The sequence below is a fragment of the Paralichthys olivaceus genome, chromosome 15, assembly GCF_024713975.1.
Source record: "Paralichthys olivaceus isolate ysfri-2021 chromosome 15, ASM2471397v2, whole genome shotgun sequence".
Lineage (NCBI taxonomy): Eukaryota > Metazoa > Chordata > Actinopteri > Pleuronectiformes > Paralichthyidae > Paralichthys > Paralichthys olivaceus.
Genome location: NC_091107.1, coordinates 7,199,068 through 7,221,111, shown reverse-complemented (window position 1 = coordinate 7,221,111; position 22,044 = coordinate 7,199,068). Strand labels below are relative to the sequence as shown.

The 22,044-nt window shown below is 41.2% G+C and overlaps 1 protein-coding gene across 1 annotated transcript in view; it reads left to right on the top strand.

Moving 5' to 3' along the window:
- Window positions 1-4,820: 4,820 nt before the first annotated feature.
- Window positions 4,821-22,044, top strand: part of stk32a (serine/threonine kinase 32A) — a 48,562-nt gene continuing 31,338 nt past the window's right edge. Inside the window, exons 1-4 of the mRNA XM_020097042.2 lie at window positions 4,821-5,006; window positions 9,823-9,878; window positions 11,416-11,567; window positions 20,923-21,096. Of these exons, the coding sequence (XP_019952601.1) occupies window positions 4,955-5,006; window positions 9,823-9,878; window positions 11,416-11,567; window positions 20,923-21,096 (434 nt within the window). The 5' untranslated portion in view covers window positions 4,821-4,954. The remainder of the gene's footprint in view (window positions 5,007-9,822; window positions 9,879-11,415; window positions 11,568-20,922; window positions 21,097-22,044) is intronic.

Sequence of the window (22,044 nt, the reverse complement as noted above, 5' to 3'; positions counted from 1 at the left end):
AATGCTATAAAAGGTGTTTGGACATGTTTTGCATTATTGCAATTGTCAATATCGTCTTTACAATACAATGTCAAATGGTTTTGGCAGATTCCATCAGGGCTGAAAAAGATATGAAAGTGAAAACAAAACCATTGACATGAGCATGTTGAAGAGAAACACTTTAATAACACCTCCCACCAAGACTGGTTTGACATAATTCATGATGTATGCATCGGGGAGGAGGATAGTGTTTAGCTTTTTATACTCAGACTGCAACATCGATTATAAAAGTCAAAGTCTTTTCCCAGAGGAACCTTGCTGGACAATAATAACATACAACTGATTGCTGACTTTTTCTTTTCTTCCACTAGATGGTGGCAATTTTACAGCTCCTCTTGCACCGCTCATAATTCCACAGACCAATTCCTTAAAAGGTCCTTACTTCATCTCTAAATGTAACATATGCAGGCTTCATATGGCAAACAATACCTTCAATTACAAAACAAGTAAAAACACTGGCTCAAGCTGAGGCCTCCCACATTATGAGAAGCTTTTCTTGGCCTCCGTCCAGCTGTGATATGACATTGCCATCACTCATCTCATCTAAAAGAGCAGCACACTTCCTGATGCTGCCAAATGCCCGGTCGGGGATTGTTGTGATTTTGAGTGATGCTCGTTAGGTCTTGCAGCACGCCAAAAGTTGGAGTTCTGTTCCCTCCCTCTGCATGAAGATGGATGGCCCAGGCTGAGTGTGTCTTGGCATGACGAAGAGGCATGAAGAGGAAGAAAATATGCAGTGTGCACTGTAAGCATATCCCCGGTCTCAAAGTCCCAACACTCAGCGAATCTCCTCTTGACCTTGGTCTCCTCGTTTAACACGGGACAGAGGTGACCTGGCAGTCTATATAATGGATGGATGTGTTTTTCAGTTAATGATGGCCGTGAAATTTAATGTATGATGAGAGATTGGATTACAGGAATCTCCTCAAAAGGCAGTAAATTCAAAAGCTGCAAACATATATTCTGATTTTAAAGCCCTGGTTATTCACTGCATTTTAATCCCAGAGCCGACATGCATGATGTGTAAGCACTTACTTTTTCTTAAGTTTCTGGAACTGCATCTGTACTATACTTTTTTTCAAATCTTCCAAAAAATATGATTCAAGTTATGATTAGCAACTTGTGTGAACGTTTATCATCAAGTGAGTAATGTTGCATTTGCATTTCTTTGGACTGTGGGAGGAAGCCAGAGAAAACCCACATGGACACAGGGAGCACATGCAATCACCAAAGAGAAAGGCCCCGGCCAAGCTGGGAGTCAAACCAGGAACAGTGTTGCTGTGAGGAGCCAGCGCCAAACCTTCATGAGGTGTAAGATAAAGGACATTTGGATTACATTACCTAAATGTGCTTTGAAATGCTCACACAAGTCAAACCCATTAATCTATTGTCTCCAACTACCCTGCTATCCTTAGACATTGACAATTAAGTAATCTGCTTCATACCACTTACAATTTCAAAGACAAAGGGTCAGTAAGACTCTCTTTCAACTGAACTTCCTGTGTGCGGCGTGTGGGAAGCCATGTTGACACAATGAGGAACATGACGACTCCACGCTGTAAAAGCCCAGCTGGTCAGCTAATGTCTGTCTGAGAAGTTGACGTGCCAACCACTGAGACACTGCCTTGTGGAATTCAGCTGTTGATGGTGGACAGTGCAGAACAGCTGAGGTGTAGGAGTCTGGGTTGGATGTGCACTATTCTCTCTGGCAGGTTCTACTCCGGGACATCAAGTTTTGGCATGTGCCTGTAAAATAGTGAATCCAGCCAGACTGTTTCTCTCTGGAGGCCCTGATTTATCTCTCCCTCGGCCTTTAGCTTGGATGAGGTCAGACTTTTTTTTCAGGCCCTCCAACTCCTGACAGAGGACATCCTGTTCATTCCTCAGCCCCTGGATCAGCTCCCGATCCTCTCTTCCCTTTCGGAATGAGAATCTTTTCTTCTGTGCCTTGAGTTGCTGCTGACAGGCGTATTTTTCTGGAACTTGGTGATGAGACTCTTAAGTACCACCAATAGGACACGCTGCAGTGAGTTTTCAACACCTCGATCTGGGTGTCTGGATCTTCGTTTGCAGCCTCACGGTCCCTCAGTTGTCTGGTTGGATTATTGGACCCCAGGTCTGATAGATTCCATCTAAAGATCATAGTTTTCACCTTCAGCAATTTGACAATCATCTCAGTTCAGTGATCCGTTGTAGTATCTCAAAGACGGAGCTGTTTCAGTAAAAGAGAAGAGGCCACCCAACCCTTCATGCAAGAGGCAGACAGAAAGTGATATAGAAAGATCACAAAACATCACCCTGCATTGTCCTCTACTCTTTTTGTATTTGTCTTACATCAGGTTTTGGGTTTCTTTGTGTCTCTCTAGTAGTTTCATGTCACTTTCCTTTGTTATTTTGTGTCTCTGTGGTTATTTGACTCACTGAATTGAAATGTTAAAGGACCTGACATGTCACAGACTGCTTTAATGCAAAAAATCAGGTAATACTTTAACCTATATTGTTTACGGTGCATTTCACATCTCAACACTATTAAACGTAATATTATATCCATACTAAAAGGATATTATATGTATTAAAAAGCCAATAATATAGAGTAAAGTATAAACTCAGCATAGACTCACAATGAAACACCAGAGAGACATTAGTGCTCAGTATTCTTTCTGTTTCATCACTATTTCAATATAACTTTAAAGGCCATTCAGAGGCAGCAGCCGGCTCAGACCGTCCCTCACCTGGGAGCATCGTGTTGAATCAGCACTGTCAACAATCTGCCTTTAAGCAACTCAAGCAAGTCCAGCTGCGTATATGAATATGTCCAAATGAGCTGTTCTGGGTGAGTTATACACCATGATCAGCTCTGGGTGGCGCTGTTCTAAAGCTGACCATGACCTCTGACTCTATGGCAACAACGATTTTGCTGCAGGTCTTTGAATAAATCATTTTTTTGCTGTTTTATAAATTAGAATAGGCACTGTGACAAACGGTTTATATTAAGACTTTACAGTGGATTGTCTCTTTGTAAGACTGAAAATGTAACATCACTGTAGATTTTATTATAAAGTGTCATCTATTGAAAATGAAGAAGGGGTATTTATTATTTCCCTTCTTTGTGAGTGAATGTTGAGACAGGGATCCTCAGCCCCACAGCTACATCACACCAGCCTATGAAACGTGCCTCTCCAGACGCACGCTGGTTTCCAGCTCATTACACAGACTGCGATGTGGAGGTCAGTCGCACTTTCTCTCCCAAATCCCTCCTCTCTCTTCCTTCTGTCCTCCAGAAACATTTGGGGATTTGTATTTTGGCGCATCCCGCAGGTCACGTCCCGCTGCGTGGCTCCAGGTGTCCCGCGGTGCGTCGTCGGTCCGGACACGGGACCAGACAAGTGATGCTCTGAGCTGCGCTGTTGCTCCGCTGTCGCCCCGCGTCTCTGCAGCAAACCGGGCTGGAGATGGTCCCATGCTCGAGTCTCCGGCTCCGATCAGAGGTAGGTGCCCCTGCGTGGAGGCAATACTTTCTATTCAGCGCATGTTTCTGCCTCTCTCCTCACATATGATCAGATAAGGGCTCCGAGCATTGTGTCCTCTGCAGGAGAGGAGGCGGGGGGGGGAGAGCTCGGCAATGCGGCTTCCCTCACTAATATTTGAACATTTCATGGATTGTGGGATATTCAGATGTGCTGTGTTGACCTCATGATGCAGCCAGAGGATGACATGCATGGAGGGCTTTCCTCTGGCGAGATGAACGTTGTCACAGCCAAATGAAGTTTGCTTGTTTAACCCCACAAATACATCTGATGACTCAGTTCTAGTCATTCTCCTGTAAGATATTGCTTCTGCACAAGGTGTCATTCAGTTTAAAATGATATGACAGCAAACAACAGAGGAGCAAAGCTATGACGTGTTGTGATGTACAATTAAATAACTCGGGATAAACTTACTTTTTGACACCTCTGACACCATGGGAGGAGGATATTACAGAGATGAGACGTAATGCTGTACCTTTATGTCTAATTAAAATATCCAAATATAAGCTCACATCTTTCATGAGACAGTAGAGTTGTTCTCTTTTTTTAAGAAGTTAATTATTGTCTTCTACTAGTGGAGAATAACGTAGTAACTCATGAAATCATGGAGTGAGGCACCCTGAGGGATTACGGTACACAACGACAGCAAACTGTAAATCAAAAGCCTCCAATCTTGTGCTCATAATGGAAAAATGGATCATACCATTCATCACACACACACACACACACACTGTAGAAGGATGTTCCTGTAGGATCACATTCTGATTAAAATATAAGGGTTAAATAATTGATGAAGGAGAGGAGGAAGGAAGGAACGAAGGAAAGGAGACGAGACGAAGACTTGTGGTAAAATAAAGTAATTTTCCTTACTCATCAAGCTTCTGTTAAGTGAATGTTGCTGCTCTTGTGTCACTATTGCAGCACAATTGTTTTTTTCCATCTAAGAAAGGTCAGCATTGATCTTTACATGACAATATGATTCTGTCCATGTCTCAGAAGCTCTGCCCTTAAACTTCACTTTCTCTCCCTTCTATCCTCTCCTTCCCTTTCTCTCTGTGCTTCCTGTCCTCCCTGTGCCACTGGTGGTGTCCTGTTTCCTTGCCTCCACTTACAGGTTAGACTCTCAGTCAACAGAGGGCCACAGCCACAAACACATCAACCACCCTCCTTCTGCCGTCTGGCAAGAGTCATCCATCTCCCTGCATTCATCTAAACAGCAGTGAAGACGGACAGGGCTGAGTGGTCCGGCACGTAGGGCTATATGTGTGTGTGTGTGTGTGAGGGGCAGTACTGTTGACCAGGCTATGAGTGCGTCTCAGAAGGAGAGCCGTTCCATGCTGAGTTGAGCAAAAGGAGCCAGAACAGGAGAAACTGTGAGAGGAGCAGCCATGGGGCTCGGACAATCCAGCAAGGCTCCGGTCACAGATGACACGGACGAGGGTGAGTGCCAAAGCATCATTATTTTTCTTCATCTGCTTTTGTTGCTCAAACTGGAAAAACTGTCTAGAAAGTTGGCACACACAAGTGGTGCGCAGGATTAACACCATCAGTTTATCCCAGGGTTGTCCACCTCTTCTGGAGCCTTATCAATGTGTTAAGCTATTCTATTCTATTAGCTGAAAAGATTAAGTGCACTTACAGTAAATGGTTAGAGTGATGTAATGCTGATGAAGTGCCACGGTGATGGAAAAAAGAAATACCCCTTGCAGGAGGCACAGTGATGGAGAGAGTGGTGGATATTTATTATGCCAACATAATGATATAAAATGAATTTTAAGAACGGAATATAAAGTTGTTTTGTGAAACCCAACTATATCTACTTTTTGAATCTCTCTAATTTTAGTGTAAAACTCTTCATATTTCTGATTAATTGAAATTGGTTGAATCTGTCCAAGCTGAATCCTGAATGACTGAATGAGTTATTATTTGATCGGCAAAATCTTTCTGGTTTTTGAACTTATTTGCCCTTTTTCTTTGCGACCTGAGGAGATAATACAATGTGAACTTATTGATCTGAGTCAGTCCCTGAAATTAATTCCTCTCGGGTTCTGCCCCTGGGGGACTTCAAATAAGTCTGTGTTACATGAGTCAGTGTTTTTTTTCATCACTGTAGAAGAAGTAGGTACTTCTGTGTATCAGGAGATATACATTTGTTTGTTTTTCTAGAGTTGCAAACTGGACATACAATATGTTTTCAGTTGATTTGTATAATGCTCCATAATCTGATATGCATTTCCTCACTGTTGACAAACCAAACTGCCTATCTATGTCTATAAATGCCTCCCACCCAGTAATGACATCCATTTCTTTGGCTTTCTATATGATCCACTGGAGACAACCTCTATCAAAGAGAAAATCATTATTCATGGTTAACCTTGCAGCTTACTCATCTGGTGTGCTGTTCTGGAAATGTCACTCAAAGCCAGCGCTTCTGTGAACTCAGAGTTAATGGAACAGTGCAGCTTGTCCCTCGCAAAACAACGTGGGCGATTTCACCCAGGGCAGTGAAATAATAAACACAGAGGCACGTTCTTTTTTTCTTTTTTTTGAATTAGAAATAAAAAAATCCTATCTGGAAACAAAGTAATCCCCTCGCTGATGAAACTCACGTCAGAGAATAACCAGACGGGTGTTCCTTGACTTTGTTGTTTTTGCTTGACATTGCAGTGGGACTATTATGTCCCCTCAGTGCTCCGTATGCACTCCCAAGACACCTGGGAAACACGGGATGTGAAAGAAAAGGAGGGAGGAGAGATACTCAGAGGTAGAGGCAGACAAATTTAAAAAGGAGTGGAGGGATGGAACAAATGAGTAAAAACATCTAATGATAATCATCAAAAATTTGAAATGGAACTGAAAAGTGGAACCCAAAGTTCTTGTTTTTGTAATAATGACGTGTCGTTGACATGGAAACTGTTGCCCCTGCAGCCCCTGCTGTGCTGAGAATCTCCAGGTTTAATCCTATGATGAGGGTTATTGGTCACATTGAGTATACATTGTCCATTCACTCCTTTGAGTGGCAATAAAGATGCAAATTGAGTTTTCCTCTTCATACCTCATAAACGTCGAATGTCGCTGCAAGGTGATACTTGCCACAGATGTTGAATTATTTTAGTTTGTTCGTTCAACAGATAATAAATGTAAATAATACAATTTCAAAAAGACTTCAATGCACAAAAAAAATCTGTGGCACTCTCAGGCTCATCTTAATTTTAGATAAACCTAAACTTGCCACACGATAGTTTTCAAGTGTTCTAAAGCTTAAAGACTTGATCAAAGATAATATTCTAGGTCAACAAAAATATGATCCCAAAAAAAGATATTGTCAGAAATAATAGACACCTAACATAAAGTGAATTATCTGAGCATTTTTAACACTTAGTTTCTCAATGGAATCTACATTTATATTATTTAACAGACGGTTTTCTCTGCGTCAGTGCAAAGACACATGCATTGTTTATAACTCATACTCAACCCATGTTAGTTGATTTACAGAGAGGTGTGTGCATGAAGGTGAACTCTGTCCAGACATGTTTATCTCCTCGGAGAATGATATGTGTCCCTTATGTGCCACATGCCATGTTACCGGGAGACTCTGGTTAATGGACGGGCCCCATTAGCTGCCGATAATACTTTATTCACATCGCAGTGGCGCATGGACCCATGGGTTGTGTTTCAGCTGTCAGAGCGACAGCGTTAGTGCAGACGTTCCCACTCCGGTGGATCCTTAAGTGATTTACAGGCTTTTGTGTGGGGGGTGGGAATGAGGGGAGAATGAGGAGAGAGACGATACGGTAAAATTGACTAAACAATAGCGTGTGTTGATAACGTGTGCGTCACAGCCAACAGTTGCTCTGCTGCATCTTTTTCGATCTGTTTCAGTTTCCACCTTCTTCCTGTGACCAAGTATGTTATAAAGCAGCCAAAGTCATAATTTGGTTTCTCTCATTTACATATTTTTCTATTAGTGCTGTCAGACACTTAACACTTATAAAAAAAAATGATTTGATGGAGGGACATGAGTGACCATGTGAACTCAATATAAATACAGGTTAATGATCGTATGTGATCCCATGAAATCCCATTAAGGGACGAGCAGTGAACTGATCTCACTGACGCTTCCTGTGCAGCCGGGCTTTTGCAGCAGGCGACACGTTCCCATCACTACATGAACACAAACGCTTTATTTCAAGTCAATCCCATCTACACGTTCACTAGAGTGTGCATTCAAATGTGTATTTATCCAAGGCTGAAAATAGTCCTCAGCAAATACACTTTCTTCTGTTTGAGAACTGTTTTCTAAAAGCAACAGTGACCTGTTAGAACTGGATTTGTGACCAGTTTGTAGATCTTCAACAGGAGCCAGGGGGCTTGGGCTGGATGCTTTTTCTCCTCTAGATGAAAACCTGCAGCTGGTGTTTTTTTGGTGTATCCAGAACTTTTTTCAAAAGGTCAGTGACAGGATGTCAAAACAGCATCTTAAGCTGAAATCCTAAGTTCTGCCTGACTTGCTGTGCAGGTCAGCGTGAATTGAAATTTGTCATCTGCCCTTTTCTGCAAAAGGCCCGAGTGGACATCTTCGGGGGACATCCACACGCAGCCCAAAATGCATGACTGCACACGTGTAAACATGACGAGCACTGAAGTAAAAATAGAACCATTTTGGGAGTATATGAGTGCTGTGAGGGTAAATGGAGCGAAAAAGACAAGGAGAAGATGCACTTTTGAATTTAGCCAAAATTAGTGTGGACGTCCTTAGACACTGAGCTAAAGACAGCTTCTGGCAGAAAGAGAGAGAAAGGGCATACAGCACAGTCAGAGACTCAAACTGAACATGCGGTGAATTCAATCCAGACTTATTAGCATGTGTCAGTCAAATTTAAATTGAGTAGCCGATGAGCTCCTCAGTAAGAAGATTTCCTCGGTTAGTTTAAGCCACAGAAAGGCAGTCAATGTGTCAATTCCACTTTTGCAGATTCCGATCATTACACGCTTTTGTCACTGGTGTGTCCATCATTTCACGCAACACATTAATCCATTCAAATTTCTGCTGGGAAAAAAAAGATAACATCCATCTCACTCCGTCTCTCGCTCTGTGCCTGACTCTGGCTCTTTGCATTTGTATGACCGCATCTCTCTCTCTCTCTCTCTCTTCGATCACCGAGCTCTGCCCCGTCATCCACGACCACAGCTGTCGCTCTGAAAAACCCATCAGTGCAGGATCTCCAAGTAGCTCAGCACCATGTTTATCTGAAGTGTGCTTTTGTGTATATATGTTGAGTATATAGGTGTGTGTGTGTGTGTTAAAGCAGACATCATATGGCCCTGTATCAGAGTAGACTGTGTAAACACTCCAACACAGATAGTGTCAGAGGAGGAAGTGCCAGTGATACGAGACTAACAGAGCATAACATTAGCTGTCACATCCAATAGATCTAGTGTCTGCAGATGGAGTGTGTGAGTGTGTGTTGTAAGAGGCAGGTAATGCTCAAAGTCAGCACTATATTTGTGTGTTTTAGAGAAAGACTCATTGCCCTTTGGTCAGATGAGTGTCGGGAGTGGGTAGCGGCTGTTCCATCCCCTGGGGAAAACGGCAGAGAGGGAAAACCTTCTGTCCTGGTTGTCATGGCAGCAAGAAACAAACAGCCCCATCCAGTTTGCAATTGGCAATAAATGCTGCTGATAGTAGAAAGAGAAAGAGAAAGAGACCGGAACTCTGGTTTATGTTGTATATGTGTGTGAGTATGTTGCCGTGTGAGGGAGACACAAAAGAATGATACAAAGGCTGGGAAGACACCAGGCAGCTAAAGATAAGCCTTTTGTTCGGAGGAAAAAAAAACATGCGCTGCTCATAAAAAGATGTCTGTGTGCTGAGGCTTATTTCCATTCCTGCTATATAATGTCAGTGACCTGTAGTTGCCCCTGAGACCTCCATCTGCTTCAGCTTGACTGTAATTATTATTGAAATAAGCTCAAAGTAAAATGTCACGGTGGACCTACTGTAACTGTACGGATGCTTCAAATTACTCTCTTTCACTGACCGGATTTATATTTTAAGAAGGATGGAAATGCCATTTGGTGTCTGTATTAGTTTATATCTACATGTCACACATTTTCATAGAGCCTTCTTATATATTTCAAGCTGATATACATATGTTTTTGTATGTTTAAGCTATAGCAAAGTAGTTTCATTTTGACTTTCAAGTTTAAATTTCTGCTTTTTATTTCATGTAATTTCTTCTTTTCTTTTCCACAGTCAATTTCGACCACTTCCAGATCTTAAGGGCAATAGGAAAAGGGAGCTTCGGAAAGGTAAGCCCATGTTTGCCAAAGTGATTTTGGTTTAGTCTGAAAAAGATGTTACCCATGTTACTCAGATATTAGTTGGAATCATGTCTTTGCACTTTCACCTACCTTGTCTAGTCTCCAATAACTGTCTCAGAAAGATAAGTAACTTATACACAAGTCAAACTAAAGGACTAAAGTAATTCTCCTATCAACTTGTTTTAACTCAACCCCATCCCCGTTGATTTCCTTGTGGAGACCTTTCAACATAAGTATTATTACACGCAATATGCCATGTCCTCACTCTCTCAGGACAATATCCTCATATACAGTCTTGTAAAGCGTTCTGGTTGAATTTACTCTGTGGAAACAAATCTGAGGTGATAGCAGCCATGTCTCCTCTCACTGTTAAGCTATATAGGGAAGAGCAGTTCACATCAGCAATTACAGTACATGTAAGCACATATAGCGACACACGCACACTCGCACGCAAATGCATACATACGATACACACCCACATGGCAACAACACTGTCCAACAACAGATAAGCAGTCTAATCACAGTAGAGCAAGCTGTTCAATGGGAGGAGTGATGTGATCAGGGTTTGGCTGATTAACTGTGCCAGCTGGTCTACAGATCACTCTCTCAGATAGCAGTAATCACTGGCTTATTGACGCTTGTAGCACAGACAAGCACGACTACAAATAAATATGGGGAATTACACTGGCACATATTGGAAATACTGACGATTCTCAGACACGTTGTCAAAAAGGGGGCAATCTTGCCCGGTTTGATGTAAACACACAGTGACAGATTGCACCAGGTGTTATATTCTGCATCCCGCACCACCACATCAACCGCGTTATCTATTTCCACTGACGTAAGCGCCCCAAGTGCTGTTTGAAGCTGTTCTTATCTTGCAATTTTGCAAGAAATTCTATGTTCCCTGCTGACATGTACTTGTTACTAATTCTTCTGAAGGCGAACATAAAGTTTCCCATCTCTAAATTGCAGAACATACTGGTGTGAAAAGTTTAAAGTCTTAGAAGAGGATTAAAACTGTTATTGCAATGATGTTACAAACACCTTGTGGGAGTGTCCATGTGTCACATGCAATACAGCTTCAGACAAACACGGATGAATGATGGAAAATGCACTAGTGGGCAGACACATATTGTGAAACTGGACTGGTTTTCTATACGCAAAAGAGAATATCAGAATTCTTTTAATAATCATTTTTTTTAAAATTGAAGTAGCAGCTGATAGATCTTCTCAGCGTATGCGATACGTTCTCCCTGCTTGAAGTGTCATATGTTTCACGCTAAAAATGAGCACTTGACAGAAAAAAATTATTGAACGTGTATAGTGGGTCTCATGTCCCATGCACTAACATTGAGGAGGTGAATAAATATGATGCATCTGACTATTTGAGGCTAAATTTAAAAAAAACAATACAGTATAATTTTGCACAAACTAAATGTCGACAGTCACCACAATTGCACATGATGTTCATCATACTGATTCAGGCAGGGATTAAGTATTAATCCTCATGTGATCTCATTAGGTCTGCATCGTGCAGAAGAAGGACACTAAGAAGATGTACGCCATGAAGTACATGAACAAGCTGAAATGTGTGGAGCGGAACGAAGTGAGGAATGTCCTGAAAGAGCTGCAGATCATGCAGAACCTCGAGCATCCATTCCTGGTCAACTTCTGGTAAGCAACAGAATAAGTGTTTGGTGAAGTCTGCAAATGTTCCTGATGTGCAATCTGATTTCCACCTCATCCATCACACTGGTTATTTTGGCAAACTCTGTGACAATAATTAGATTAAATCTGTTCAAGCATAGACACACTTCTGTGAGCATCACCCATTAAAAAAGGCCTTTCACACAGTCTTGATTTGAAATTGCAGAAAGGTGTGGACCACTGAGGAACACTCACAAATCTCCGTCCACATCATCTTACTCCTGAAAGTTGCTAAAAGGAAAATCTAGTTTGCTCACTGATCCGAGCTCAACTCTCATGGACACGACTCTCCTCCCTCGGCAGCTTCTCTGTTTGTCTCACCACATTTGGGGGGAGTTGAGGAGGTATTCTCCTCAACTCTGTTTGGGCTGATTCAATCTGAAAGCGATAAACTCAGATGACTCACCGAGGATCTTAAAGAAAATCAAATCCTTCATCACAGAATGAAGGACCCAGCTCCTTTTGAGATGTCTGATAAGTATGGCTTGTTAATTTTCCAACTAAAAGGCGTCATTAATTCGTAATAAGAAATCTCGCTCTGCAGGGTTTTGAGAGGAAGACACACTGTTTTTTCTTTCAAGCAGAAAGTCCAAAGACGAAAAATAACATCCAAATTTCTTGCAGTCCAGTTTTTAAAAACATACCAGCTTTTTATTTATTTAATTATAGCATTACTCCTCTTTTTGATTGACAGGTTCTCTTTTAAAACCACTCCCTAAAAAAAAAAAACTGCATGAGATGCTTTCCATGTAGTGATTTTTTTTTTTTTTACTCCTGTACCCTTTGTCTTCTGCCCTACTTTTCTATCCTCCCTTCACCTTGCTCCCATTACAGCTATATATGCTTCTGAAGCAGAATCAGTGACTGGTCTTTTAATTAGTAATTGAGGAAAACAAAACTAAATCCTCCCACATTGGGAATGATTGAGACGTAGAGAATGAAACAAGAGAGTAGAGAGAAGTGCAGCATACGGACTCATCAGACAAACAAGGCCAGTGGTTGCTCTCTTTCTTGCTTGATTGCATGCTGTGTTGGACAAAAAAAGGTTGTAAGTTAATGCGTTTGGCAGCATAAACCCCTCTGGGTGCATGGGGGTGATTTCCTCAGGAGATGTGCTTGGGTCAGCACGGTGCCCGCTCGCCCACTCTCTCTCTGTGTCTGTCTCTCGCTGTGTTGCGTTGGCGTAAGTTATGGTTGTCCTGAGGTAAGTGCTCAAGGTCAGAAACAGGAAGAGATTGCTGTGCTTGCTATACATGCAGAAAAATCAGGCTTTATTTTCTTCTTTTGTACCCTGGTCCTCTTTTCGTTCACCTCATCTTATTAATCCCTTCTCCTCATCTTCCTTCACCACCTCTTGTTTCTCTCTTCTTGCCGTCACTGCACTTGCTCCTGGGCGTGACCTCAGGTGTCCGTCTGAGCACGGTGCATGTGCAGCAAAGCAACAATGGATTTGGAAAGACACAGATCAAATTCAACAAGTCATTTTTCCTGAAATACTGATTTTGAAGAATCGTAACCTCTGGCATTGAGGCTGTTATACGGTCAGTGTATTGATGTGCCAGCACTGGTGGGGCATCCCTTTGTGCCTGCTCTGCACAAAGTCCCACTGTGTAAGGAGAGCCCCTGTTGGTACTGGCCAGAATCCACTCACACTGATTCAGAGACATCAGTCAGAGAGCAGCTGTATTCAGCTCAGTCTTGTTGCCCTTTTAACTGCACATTGTGCAGCTGATTTGTTTCTTGATGGAGGGAATTTCAAGGAGGAGGAAGTTGTGTAAAGTATGCACTTGTTGTTTGGTGGATGAGTTGTGTGTGTGTAATGTGTTCACTGTGAGTGACAGATTTGTTCAGGACACCAAGCAGAAGGAAAACAGTTGTGCAGTAATATTTAACACACTTGTCTTTTGTTAACTTGATGTTTTTTCAATTTTTTCAATAGCATCTGGTGAAACTTTTAGAGGAAAACAACCGAAAAATACATTTGCAATCATCTATAGAGGAGGAATTTGCAGTTCAACAGGCAAATTCCTAGAAATCTCAGAAAAAAAGAAATAGACAGACTGCTTACTGCCAGCGGTGTGGTAAAGATTTCATAATTCAACTTTCTTTTAACAAAGTCTATAGAACAGTTCATGTTCATGTTCCATGTTTAACGTCTATGAAAAATGCAGCTAAGATGTAACATGCTTTGGTTAAAACCCCCAAATTATTGTGACTGTACAAAGAAAAAGAAGCACATTAATAAAAGTCTAAAACGTTGCTTCAGGGGGACCGTCTTTTGTTCGGTTATTATGTAATCTTACTAATGCATTTCATTTCAAAGCGGAGCAAAGCATCATTCAGTTTCACTCCCCCATTCATGTGCATGTTTTTTCCTTAGAAAGCCAAACAGTTATGACATAATGTCCCGAAGAAAAGCAATCATGAGTATTCCTCCAAGCATTTTTGTATAAAAGGTCTAGTTCACCAGATAAGTTGTATCACAGAGACGCTACAGTTATAAAGCCACATTTGGAATGAATGAGGAGCTAAAATTCCAGACTCAATTATTGTAAGAATGCAGGACAAAATGTGCTGTTACCTAAACTGTGTACTTGTGTGTGCAAAATGTGCACATCCTCATTTACTCTACTGCCAATGCTGAACACTAGAAAGCAGGGTGTTAAATGTTAAACGGATGGAAGATCATAAAATTAGTGTTGGTAAGAGTAAGAAAATATCCTGATCAAGTACTGAGTGTAAATATTACTTTTGCAGAAGTAAAAATGTGGTAAGACCAATAAGCTCATTTGCTACATTGCTGATATTTGAATGGCCGTCCATCTTCTAATTTGTCCTGCCAACAGTTTCATAATTAACCAAAATTGTCTAGACTTTTTCTAAGAGATCTCTCAATCTTTTTGCTCGATTGATTCATTTAGAGCTGTCTGCACTATTTGTCTCATGCTTGCTTGATTCCTCTCTTTCGCACTTTTGCGCTATCGTGACGCCCATTAAGTTTTTACCATCCACAGGACGGTCAGATCTCATAGTTTCAGCTGCGGAGTGGCATTCAATGTACACATACTCCCTCACATGCAACTCTTTCACTTTCTCCTCTGTGCACTTTTCATCTGGACTGAATAAATTATGTGGGAAAAACTGCTCATAAATAACAACCCCCCCGAATATGTCTGATAGATTCTCACTCTGAGAAATAAACGAAATGTTGAAAAATGTTGAAAATTCCTCATCTAACAAGTTTTGTGGTAACCCAGTTAGTAGTTTTGCACATTCCTGCTAACAAACAAACGCAGATGAAAACATAACCTCTTTGGTGGAGGAGACTTATCCCGTCACTCACTGACTGTAAATGGAGTTTTAGAGTTACATTTAGTATGTATGTCAACATCCAATTCCTCTGTGCTTTTCTGAAAGTGATGTGTGTATGTGGGTTTTTCTGAGACTGCATCCATGCATGTGTTCCCAGGGAGCGTTACACACTGATGGGAGCTGTCAGTCACACGGATCGTGTTTGGTGATGGGGTGTCAGGGAGGTCAGAGGGCTGTCGGCAACAATCCAACACGTCATAGTTTGAGCAGTCGGCCGGCTGTGTTAGTTTCAGCAGGAAGCTGTCATCAGATGAGCATGAGCTACTGTCGATTGGCCATATTACAACTGAGATTTCACTGATTCATCTAGAGAAACGATCAATATTGTTATGTCTTTTATAGAGGGAAAATAAATGTTTATTTGAGCATGTAATATACTAATTATTAAAAACTTTTTTGGCTGAATATTGCAGTATGAAGATCTGCTCATCTTGATTTAAAATCCATAATCTGCTTAATCCGCCTGTCCTTCAGTAAGAAACACAAATCTAATGCAATTTGAAAACTACAGCTGCTTTAGTATTATTATGTTCAACTTTACGGCTTCACATGTCATAACTGTTACATTGTAAAGAGAGAAACGGCGTCTTTTTGAGAGGACAAACTCGCATTAGCCTCCGAACCCCCCAAAAGGTTTCTGAACACCTCCATTACTGAAGTAGCCTGGGGGGCGTCTGCCTCTAAAAGCACCATGCAGGATGCGCTCCCATCAGACCGACTGCCTGGAGGCCACAGGGAGGTCACATTGAAAAGCATGTGTGTCGGAGTAGAGGCAGACACCAAAGGAAAAACAGAAAGGTGAGAGAGAGAGAGAGATGGGGGAAATAGAAACAACATTAGGACAAGGGAGAGAAAAACAGCAAGTTGATGAGAACACAGGCTTGATGCTACAAAGGCTAATGAAATGTCTGCACCATTTCAACATAATGTACAGGTGCTAATCTGCTGTCTGAATGCTGTCCTCTGCTCTCGGCCAAAAACGTTTGTGGTGACAGCCGCTAATGGATGCTTGAGAACCTCCTTCTGTTCTGTTGCTGATTGACTTTTTCAGTTCTTCGCAGCTGCAAAATGCAAACGACAGTTAAAAAATTGTGCTAAAATAGAAAGTACTCATTGGTGGAGTGATTATTTTCCACTTCATACTTGTACATCTGCTATTTCTTTTTTGCCATCCTAACTAGTTATCATATCAAAAGTAAATATATTATATATATTTTTCTTATAATTATTTTTGATGCAGGTGTTCATGTTGCATGCAGCTGTGAAAACCAGTATGAAGGCGTTATGCTGTCAATCTCCACATCCGTTGTTTATTTTTAATACTTTATTATTATTCGTCTTTAAAGAAAAGTGAGTAACACCAACAAAGCTGCTTAACTGTGACACCAATATTTTCACATTTATGTGTGAGTTTTGAAATGATGGCTAATTCTTTCATATATATTTTCAACACAAAGCTATGAATGGTAATGTGTGGCCTAATGATGAAAGTGACTCTTTAAAACCACATCAGTCATTCATGGTGAATTGGGTAACTTTTGTGACCCAGAGCGTACCTGTGACGAATGACTTAATGAGCACCATTCTAATTCATTTTGACAGCAGTGGCAGCAGGCCAAAGGAGACTTCATTCATATTCAAGCACCCTCTAAGTACAATGTTACCATTTCCGAGAGAGAGAGAGCGAAAGAGAGAGAGAAGAATATGAAAGGGTTTTTTATTGTAATAGAACAATTTACACTCTTTAAAACCTCACATACTGTATGCATACAATAAGAAATTATTATTAAGTGCAATGATGTGCAGAAAATCAAGTGTAAAATTACAACTGTATACTATACATTTTTACATGTGTTCATGTGTATGGGTACATCCCTATATTGGACTTAATCAAGACTTATAAAACTAGAGGGACACTTGGAAAGTGCATCCCTCCACCAAGGCTAACACCCTATCTCACTATGTTGAAGAAACCACCTCATTCGAATCAACTCTAAAAGTAAAATGGTTCTTCCTTGGACCATTCCACACCCTTCCACCTAGTTTCAAGGAAATTGGTGCGTAAATTGGTAAGAACAAAAACACATCCGCCTTGTGAAGGTAATCAAGATTCAGGAACTGTAGTCCTAAGAAAAAGGTGCCATTTGGCAGTAAGTGTCTGCTGCGTACTCGCCTCAAAGTAATTATATTGTACTAAACAGTAAATGCCTCACTGTTTTTGTGCGACAACATCATAGCTGTCAACCCTCTCATGGCAGCTTTGTTCCTGACCAACCTTGAGAGAGAGCCAGTCTTGTTTGCTTATAAAGGACGAAACAAACCTTCCAATCAATGACGTCCAGGTCTGCTCAGCTTTTATCACCTTGACTTTCTGAAGGAAAGACTTATGGGACAGAAAACATGGGAGCCTCAGCCAAGCATGAGAGCTGGTTTTCTACTCAATTAAACTGGTATCACAGGGTCTCAAGTGTACTATCAATTGACTTGATGTGCTTCATTAACACCAACCCAACCTTCTCACCCAAGATATCTACAAGACATCATACAGCAGCCGTGTATATTAAACACACATTAACATATTAATTTACATTTGAGGTTTTGCTATGGTTTTCTAAGCACCGACACATGTTTGGAATGGTCAATAAGAGATATTTAGTGAGTACCAATGGGACAGCTCAGTGACAATAAATAAAATGTATTGATGTAAGTCAACTGTTAATGCTTACAATTAACAATATAATCTAAATGAAAAAGGAAGAGTTTAATTAAATTCTAAGATGAGGTTAAAGTTGAGAATTCAGTTCAATGAAATAATTAAATGGCTGTTTTCCTGGAAGAACCCAACGTTTCTCTGCCAAGAAAAAAGAGCAATTAAGGTCCAGTTTGTGTCTCCTAACTGCTTACGACAGCAGCAGCTCCTGCAATTACTTACCACCTTAACTAACGGTTTGCTGTTAGCTGTGTTAAGAGGTATTTACACTGTAGGAGACTGAGGTAGAGAGGTAGAGAGAGAGAGAGAGAGAGAGAGAGAGAGAGAGAGAGAGAGAGAGAGAGAGGCCAGGAAAAGGGACTGAATGAGCAACTAAGACATAATCACCAAGATTAATAGACTTGGGGTAAAATGGAGTCCATCCAACAAACGCAGTCTGTTCTCTTGGTCACATTTTTAACAATGAAAAGTTGGTTCACAGTTTTCAGCTTTTTATTTTTGGTGAGCATATTAAGGTCATAAATATTTCACACACATTTGGCTTTGCAGACTTTTTGCATGCTTGGTTTCGCAATAATTAATGTTTTATTTCCTGGATCATGCTTTTCTCCTTTATGATATTGTTATTATTTTCTCTAATGGCCTATATCCTAAAACTAAAGCTTCAAACTAATTCAAATTCTCCACTACTGACTGTCCTTCACGTGCATAGACACAGTTTTTACCATCTATAAACTCACTAGTCAGATTTGTGTCCGACTCAAAAACCACTGTATCGTAGTGTGGCATCGCTTTGATATTTAAGAGAATATGATGTGAATGTGACACTCGTCTGATCTATGCTTCCTCACTCTCTGTGCCAGTCTCATATGACTTCCAACACTTTCACACTCTGTCCCTCTCGTATATTCACAAACTCATGAACACACACACACACGCACGCACAGTCACACACGCACACACACACAGATCCACTCCCTTACATCTAACGGCAGCAATTGGAACTTTGATTTAAGTCTCTGTAGACTCCCTATGAAGTGCACTGATCTCAGAATGACCAATAGGTCATTTCTTCTCCTCTCGGCGTCATTGTTGGTTTTAAACATTTCATGAGTAATTAGTCTCACATATTCAAAAATAAGAATTTGTTAATTTCACTTCTACTTCAACTACAATCTGTGTGTGCAGTCAATGATGGGTAGAGAGTGAACCTCAATACTTTCTTTTCTTAAAACTTTTGTTCATTGGTAAAAAAAAAATGTATGTGATGCTCTGTGTCTTGATTGTTGTTGGTAAGTTAAAAGCATATCATGTTTAAAGACTCAGTCATGTTATACCTGACACATGGACTTGAGGAGAAGGAAGGACAGTGTGTGCATCTTCATGCTGCTCTTTGTGACATTGGCAATATGTGCATCTTCAGGACGGTGTGTCTCACAGATAGTCTTTCCACACTCGGAGGCAATCAGATGTTAAGTGGTCTCAGCATTATCTGAGCCTCAGCAGACAGTTTGGAGTCAGCTCAATCAATCCCCATCCATCCAGTGCAGAAAAGCACCAACACCAGTTTATTTTAAAGGGCCCTGAGGAAAGGAGTTCACCTATGTGGCGGAAAAAAAACTACCCTGGGTCATTGTGTGTTGACTTTGAGCCAAGATGATAAAAAAAACTCTAGTCAACAATGAAACCTCTCAGAATTGTTCAGTAAAATAGTAGCCTCTGTGTTTCTGATCAGGAAGACGCTGAAGGGCGTAAAAAAGGAGGTAGTGTTCTCCAAACTTATGGGAGATCTGAAATTGCAAATGTAGGACGTCGTGTTGCACACTGTACAGAGCAATGCTTCAGGCGAGCCAGGAAATCTTGGCTTGCGCAATTTCTTTCACATGATTTTTGCATAAATTAGCTTCTTGTGGGAGAGACACTAATTAGCTCAACGTTTAGAGAGGTTGTGGGGGGTGGGAGGGGGATGCATGGCCCCAGCAGGATGCTCAGCACGTAAAATCAGTCATGATTTGAGCAACAGCTTCTTAAACGGCGTCACGGTGAGCTGCATGCTGACACTTTAGGCCTCTTCTGCATGACTGATGGATGAATACATGGATGACCACCAAGTTGCATGCCCAAAAAAAAAATGACTCACAGAAAAAGTGAAGACTGAAGCATATGCATGTACAGTATGTTCTGCAAACAATGGAATAAAGCTACCATTATTGAGCTAGAAACACTTTCCCGACTCTCCCTGTCGGTGAAACCAAAGCAGACATTTCCGTTATTCCTGACAAATCTTAAATCTTATATAAAATAGCAATAGTGTGATGGGAAAGCAGCTCAGCCTTAAGAGGGACAGAAGCAGGACATGGAGCCATCTGAGCAAAGAGTGTTGCTGAGTAGACGCACATTCTTATTGAGCTGACACATAAGAATCTTAGATAAGAGTTGGAATAAAAAGAAAAGAAGGAACTGGTACAGTCTCTACTTTCTTCTATCATAACGACTTCATTCTGAGCTTGTTAGTATTACAGACTATTTCCTCAGGCAGGATTCAGCCTGTATGTACAGTAGGTGCTCCTCCTGCAACATAAGGAGAGTGATGAGTGTTTTCCTTCTGCTTGGTTAAAGACACAAAGAGCAGAGCACTGGCTACCCTCAAACACCCCTGGAGGCTCCTGAGTCTGTGTTTTTTTAGACGTCACAAGGCTGAAACACTGATGGGTACTTTTGTCTCGTTTGTTCTCGTCCAAACCTTTTGTACTGAGGTCTTGAAAAATACTGTCTTATAAAAGCTGATTTGCCGGAGGAGCACAAGGCTGACATGAGTTCAATTTGCACTTGTCATCCTCTTTTATTGCTGATGGGTTTTTGTTTTGTCTACAGAAAGTTAATAAAATCAGTTTGACAACCCAAATTCTTCCAGCATTCATAACTCAAAATAAAAGGGGTTGTGCTATTTCCACAGTGTTGCTGTCTCTTCTTAATCACTGATCTATGGTAATGTGTGAGTTTTTCTTCCCTGGCTCACTTATTCTCTTCCCTCATTTCCTTGCTCTCTCTGCAAATTCCACATCTCCATATTTACCCTCCTTTCAAACCTCCCCTCTGTTGCTGAACTTTTTCTCATGCTCTCTATCATCACTATTATTTCCGCTTTAATTCTCGATTTTTCTGTGTCTCTCTCTCTTCCTTCTATCTCTCTAATTTTCCGTTTCACCGTCCATATGACCACCTGTCTTCTCCCTGCAGGTATTCCTTCCAGGATGAGGAGGACATGTTCATGGTGGTGGACTTGCTCCTGGGAGGTGACCTGCGCTATCACCTCCAGCAGAACGTTCACTTCTCAGAGAGCACTGTCAAACTCTACATTTGTGAATTGGCCCTGGCTCTTGGGTACCTCTGCACTAAGCGCATTATACACAGGTGAGAATTATTTTACATAATTATCTCTCTTCACTGAACCCTTTTTGTAGGTTTCTACAATACCCGTCAATAAATCCGCCTGTTTTAATACAATATACGTGAGAGAAATAATGTTTAAGAGGCTGCCCCATTATTTCTCTTTATATTACAGTATATTTTCCCTTGTTTCTCCACCACCACCAAGTTTGAGCATCAAGCAACCTGGTGTTTTTTTCTCCTTGGCTGTCCACTTCTATGTTATTTTCTAATATGACTGCCCCTCCGCTGTGCTGAAAGGTCAAGCTATCTTGACATGAAGGTCACACCTGACAGAACAGTTTACCCTGAGCTGCAGACTATGGCCATCACGATATGCACCGGTTCAGTGCTGCCTCATCTAATTTGTAAAATGCAGGTTAAGTGCTTTTTAGGCAGAAATATCTTTGGCTATGGCAGACCCACAGACTTTCAAGGGCAAAAGAGACATGGCTACAGCCCAGAGTGTTATTATTCTAAGTCAAGCCACTCAAAGAGCTTAGGGTACCTATAGGACACATTGGTGCAGCCAAAAACTACTGAAGACTGAGAAATCTGAAGTTTACCTCAACCTCATAAGACAGCACAGATGAGACAGAAAATCGCTGTCTCATATTAAATGTTTATCTAATTAAATTAATAAATTTGGGATAAAACATTTTCACTGCCATTTTTCACCAACTCAGCAATACAGATCGAACAGAGGATGTCAGCAGAAGATTTTGACACCAAAGTCCAGGATTTGAGTTTAACTAGTGCAGTGCCCATTCTAAACATGCCTGCTTGCAGGGGCTGTGGTGATGCTGGTTGCAGCTTTCTTTCTGAAACTGTAAAAGTAACCTTTGAGTCTCAGCATGTATAGACGGCAGGGTCTAAGCTGCGAGACTCGACTCAATATGCAGAACCCTAAACTGGAGAATCAGCTGTTGTTCC